This window comes from Chaetodon auriga, chromosome 20 (assembly GCF_051107435.1).
Source record: "Chaetodon auriga isolate fChaAug3 chromosome 20, fChaAug3.hap1, whole genome shotgun sequence".
Taxonomy (NCBI): Eukaryota; Metazoa; Chordata; class Actinopteri; order Chaetodontiformes; family Chaetodontidae; genus Chaetodon; species Chaetodon auriga.
Genome location: NC_135093.1, coordinates 6,132,883 through 6,138,186, shown reverse-complemented (window position 1 = coordinate 6,138,186; position 5,304 = coordinate 6,132,883). Strand labels below are relative to the sequence as shown.

The 5,304-nt window shown below is 43.5% G+C and overlaps 1 protein-coding gene across 1 annotated transcript; it reads left to right on the top strand.

Annotated features, from left to right (window-relative positions):
- The first annotated feature begins 2,624 nt into the window (after positions 1-2,624).
- six3b (SIX homeobox 3b) lies at positions 2,625-4,885 on the top strand. The gene is made up of 2 exons (XM_076760132.1): positions 2,625-3,350; positions 4,018-4,885. The coding sequence occupies exons 1-2, from the start codon at positions 2,656-2,658 to the stop codon at positions 4,154-4,156; spliced, it is 834 nt and encodes a 277-aa protein (XP_076616247.1). The 5' UTR covers positions 2,625-2,655; the 3' UTR covers positions 4,157-4,885.
- The last annotated feature ends 419 nt before the right edge of the window (positions 4,886-5,304 follow it).

Below are 5,304 nucleotides of genomic sequence, written 5' to 3'. Positions count from 1 at the left end.
CACACACACACACACACACACAGACATGCTGCAATCCTCTGTGGACTCAAGCATCTCAAGTAGAGCACAGTGAGCTACTCGATGTGAGTGTGTGTGTGTGGGAAGAAGAAGAGAAACAGAAACTAGACTGACACTGAAGCAGCTTTCTTGGCTGCAAAATACGCCTGCAGAAACCTTTCAGATCACCTTTGTTCAGCTGTGTTAGCGAATATGTCTGCGGCGTTGTTTGTTTTCCTCTGATTAACCGATCCACCAATTTAGCATTGCGCTCCTGTAACACTGCTGGAGTCCCAACAGACTAGCTGCATTAGCCGCTATTAGCACAACACAGTGAGCAGTCCAGTGTGTAATAAAAGGGAGGTTCTGCTGCATCGGCCATTTTTCAAAGGTTTGACAATGTTATCGCTGATGCTCAATCAGTAGCGTACTCTTTTAACGTCCGTACACTGGCAGCCAGGGTGTTACAGAGATGATTTTAATATCCTTAACTTTGTCAGCGCTTCATGGCCTGTCCTCAGATTGTTTCCCTCGCTTTATCAATCTGCCGGCAGCCGGAGGTCCTCAGACAGGAACCTGTTGGCTGTCAGGAGTTTTTAGAATAACGGGGACGCAGCTTTTGTTGTCTGGAAACCTCGACTGTGGACTGACCTGCCTGATGGATTTAAGACTTACAGAACTGCTTTATTACGGTTTGTATTTCTGTGTATATTATGTGCATGCTGGCACTTCATTAGTCTTTTTTGTTCTTATTGTTCCGCTTTCATTTTTCAGTGTTTGCCTCATTTTTCTTATTGTTTTGTATTTGGGCCTTTTTGTAATTGTTGATTTTGATAAGTGCTATATAAATAAACCTCTATAAAGCTCATTTGATTTGATTTAATGAAGGAAGGAGAGATTACCTTGATAAGCATGACCCCTGCGCATCATATGGGGTGAAAAACTGGCACACGACTCCTCACACCACTATGCAGGGACATCTGTCTGCTGGGGTAATTGGCATTAACCCTTTTAAGCTGGGTGACCCCCTTTTTCACACCCAACACATCTGCACTGGAGCTCATATTTGGAAGAGTGTGTGCAAGAAAACAGAATGAGATGTTTTATTATGAATGTATGAAAGTGTGTGTTTTGCTGTTTTGGTGGGAGATCTTTCGTTCATTGAGCTCCATTAATATAAAATACATATTCATATTTCACACACACACACACACACACACACACACACACACACACACACACACACTAACTCTCCCTAAAAGCTGCCACACTCCAAAGCATATGGCCCAGAGCAGCCAAAAATGTGTTAATGCTGATTGAATATGCTGCTCTATTAGACTAATGTTAGCAGGCTGTATAGGCCCGATGCTAATCCAAGGTAACAGAATGGAGCTGGAGCGCAGCTTATCTCTGAACTTATGGATATTAGAGAATAGAAAAGTGATTAGAAAGTGATTAGAGTGGTGGGAGACCACTTAGAGAAACATACGCTTTCAGGTCTGGCTGAGATTTCCCATCACACCATCCATCATCAAACATCACTGATAATGATGCAAGCAGCTTAGCGGCGGGACCACAGAGGTTATGAGATTCAGTTGATAGCAGACGGTGAGCTCAGTTCTGTTTAGTTTCAACATGTTTTTTTCTTCTTTCTCTCTCTCTTTTTTTAATGATATGCCACATCATCGTAATCACAGCCCTTATGCTCCTTATTTGGTTATTTTTTTTTTGTTTATTATCATTTATTCTGTTAGCTTTTATGAGTCAAAATTTATACAGCACTCTTCAAATACATGGTCGACCCAGGACTGCAGTGAGGCAAATAAAATCAGATTGGAAAGAAATATCCAATAATTTTATGAGATAACAACAACAACAACAACAACAACAACAACAACAACATAATAATAATAATAATAATAATAATAATAATAGTAAAACAGATATGACAAGATAAAACAGTGTGCTAGCATTACATTACAAAATCAGAGAAAGTTACACTTCAAAAAATGTAACAAAAAGAAAGTTTCACGGTTTATTTTATTTTTCTAGCATATAACCAAGCAGTATTTGTTGAACTGAACTGACAGTCATGTGAATATCTTTTTTAATTATTTGGACAGACGGTTTTCCTTTACGATTCAGCAGAGGCTCAGTTTAATGTGTCTCCATCTATCTGGAGGCTTCTGGAAAACTGAAAACTGTTGGCCTCCTAATCTGAAACAGTAATACATGTGTGACCGTATCGCTGAGATTGATGCCGCTTGTGGTCAGCTTTGAATTCACTGCCTGATGTGTCTTTATCTGTTCATGTTCATCTGCTCTGCTCTCGAACTCAAACTAAATGCTAATGAAGTAAGTTGTTTTTGGTTTTTTTGGTTTTTTTCTTGTTTCCTGTTTTATGAAATGGGTCACAATAGAAAAGCTGTTCAGAAGGGACTTCGTGTGTCCAGCCTGCGCTCATGAAAAGGGAGATAAATCCTGTGTTTGATTGACAGCGCTGCTATGACAACCTCGCATCAGCTCCAGAGTGTCCAATCAGGAGTCAGATTCAGGGTCCCTCCCTGACTCCCAGGTGAGCTAAAGAGTCAGACTTGAGCAGATTTCACTCAGACTGATCCCGATTCGCCTCCTCACTGCCTTCACTCTGTCATCCAGATGGTGTTCAGATCGCCGCTCGACTTTTTCTCAGCCTCCCGGATCCTCCTGCCCCACTTCACGGATGGGCCCCCTATTCTGGCCCGGTCGCGGTCCCCGGAGGACCCTCCCTCGGCCTGTCCCCCTCTGGCTCTCCCGGGACTGTGTTTCTCTGCGTCGCAGATCGCCAGCGTGTGCGAAACTCTGGAGGAGACCGGAGACATCGAGCGGCTGGCCCGCTTCCTCTGGTCACTCCCGGTGACCGCAGACGGCCGCGACTCCATCTCTGAGCACGAGTCCGTGCAGCGAGCGCGCGCCGTGGTGGCCTACCACACGGGGAGTTTCCGCGAGCTTTATCACATCCTGGAGACGCACCGCTTTACGCGCGCCTCGCACGGTAAACTGCAAGCAATGTGGCTCGAAGCTCACTACCGGGAGGCAGAGAAACTCCGGGGGCGGCCGCTCGGACCGGTTGACAAGTACCGCGTAAGGAAGAAGTTCCCTTTGCCGAGGACCATCTGGGACGGAGAGCAGAAGACGCACTGCTTTAAAGAGCGCACGCGGGGGCTGCTGAGGGAATGGTACCTGCAGGACCCGTACCCGAACCCCGGGAAGAAGCGGGAGCTGGCGCACGCAACCGGACTCACGCCGACTCAAGTTGGAAACTGGTTCAAAAACCGTAGACAGAGAGATCGGGCGGCAGCAGCCAAAAACAGGTCAGTGACTGTGGCGTGAAATAAGTTTTCCTTTGAGTTTCAAAGCTGACAGCTTTGAAGATTCGCCCAAAGGGACTTTCAACTGTTTATTTATAACCAACAAGCCTTTGGATTTTATTTTCCTTTATGCAACATCAAAACGGTGTTAAAATCACGGCAATTCTATATTTCTGAAAGTTAATCAGCCTCCGTATTGATCACTCACTTACTTTCACTGACTTGTTGAGGCAATTTCTTCTCCACAGGCAGCCAAGGTTGTGCGTAAAAGGGCCATTCATGCGTAAAAGCGCGCAGCCATTCAGCTTGTAGGTTTTTGTTTGCTCTCTGTCAATCAGACCCGGTCGATTTTTCTTCCCCTCTCACCCTGTCTATAATTTGCTTCAGGGTCAGTGTGTGGGTCAGCCGCCCTGTGGGTGAAGGCAAAACGTGCATGAATGGGTGCAAATTGCTCACCACACATGCACAGGAGATAAGTCGCTATTAGTCTTTGACAAAGGTTTGATTCCGATCGATTTTGAACATTCATTTTCTGTTTACATTTGTGCTTTTCGCAAGAAGAACTTTTATTTTTCAGTTTTATGTAGTTGTATTTTGTTTCCAGACTTGCGTTTAGATTTAGACGGACTTCACCATTTTTAACGACTCTTCTTATTCTCTTTATGTTCAGGTTGCAGCACCATCGGATGCGCCCAGACGGTGCGCGTTCACTCAGCGGAGGAGAGTGCAGTCCAGACGGCAGCGGAGGGCGCGTAGATGGAGAGACTCTTCTCTCAGTAACGGACAGTGACTCTGACTTGGATGTCTGAGACTTTTAATTAATGCAATGGACCTTCAGGGGCCTGTGATGCTCAAGTCTGGATCACCAAGGAGAGGAGGATGCGGACAAAAGGCAGGTCAGGGTTTGCAATACATGTTCAGGGCATAAAACAACTTCATCCTACATGTGTCCCCAGCCCAGCCCATCTAACCTATGATGTAAACACATGAAGATTTATTTTTATTTTGTCTCCAGAAACATAATAGATCCCTTTCTGTGTGGCGCGTTCACTGATCACCAGCTGCAGATTAGACCCACCGTTTGATTTTTAACTTGAACACTGGATGGTGCACATCTGATGACCCAGCTAACAGCATCAACCTCATTAAACAGACATCAAGCCGTGGACCCCTGTTAGTCTTTATAACCCGGGGACCCCCACATGGGAGGACCTTTACAGACTGAAAGCTGTCAGTGAGATAATCATTCTTATTTTCTCTAATTATGTGTCATTATTATTATTACTTTAATGAAACCAGTTGTTTCTTTAGACCCCTGGATGTCCACTGCTGTAGACAATCGATGCACACTGAAGCCTACCTCCCCGTCTGGCTGTTTGTATGTTTATCAACGTCTTTAGTTTCTTTACCTTCTCGTCTACTTTATTTAAAGTTCACAGAGTTCACTGTGCAGTCTGTGTGTGATGTCGTACTTTATGTTCAACTTGATGCTGAAAAAAATGTTTTGGTATTTTATATAAATAAAATTATTTAATATATGACTGTTATTGGACCCACTCTTCTTTAATGACTAATATTCTGAAGGACAGTGTGCGTGTGTGTGTGTGTGTGTGTGTGTGTGTGTGTGTGTGTGTGTGGTCAGTGATTAGCTTATTGGTGACATCATCATACCTTATGGTTCATTTTTAAGTGTTTATTAATTTATTTTTCAATGATTGTAACTCCCACAATTAAACATAAGTAACAGGTGTATAAAAAATTCATGGATTATCTGACGTGCTATTTTAAGATGTTTGTTTATCTATAAAAATTTCTATTTAAACAAATACATTATGTACAAATACAAATTCACAAGCTGAGCAGCAGTATATCAAAGTGTTGAACTTAGCTCCACCTTTAGCAGCTTCAGATGGTCTATGTGTGCGTCAATAATTATGATCCAGCAGGAGAATTAACA

Excerpts from the sequence above, each read along its gene's own strand:
- six3b (XM_076760132.1), top strand. The coding sequence starts at position 2,656 with ATGGTGTTCAGATCGCCGCTCGACTTTTTCTCAGCCTCCCGGATCCTC. Across the intron at positions 3,351-4,017 it reads GCGGCAGCAGCCAAAAACAG|GTTGCAGCACCATCGGATGC; the intron begins GTCAGTGACTGT and ends CTTTATGTTCAG.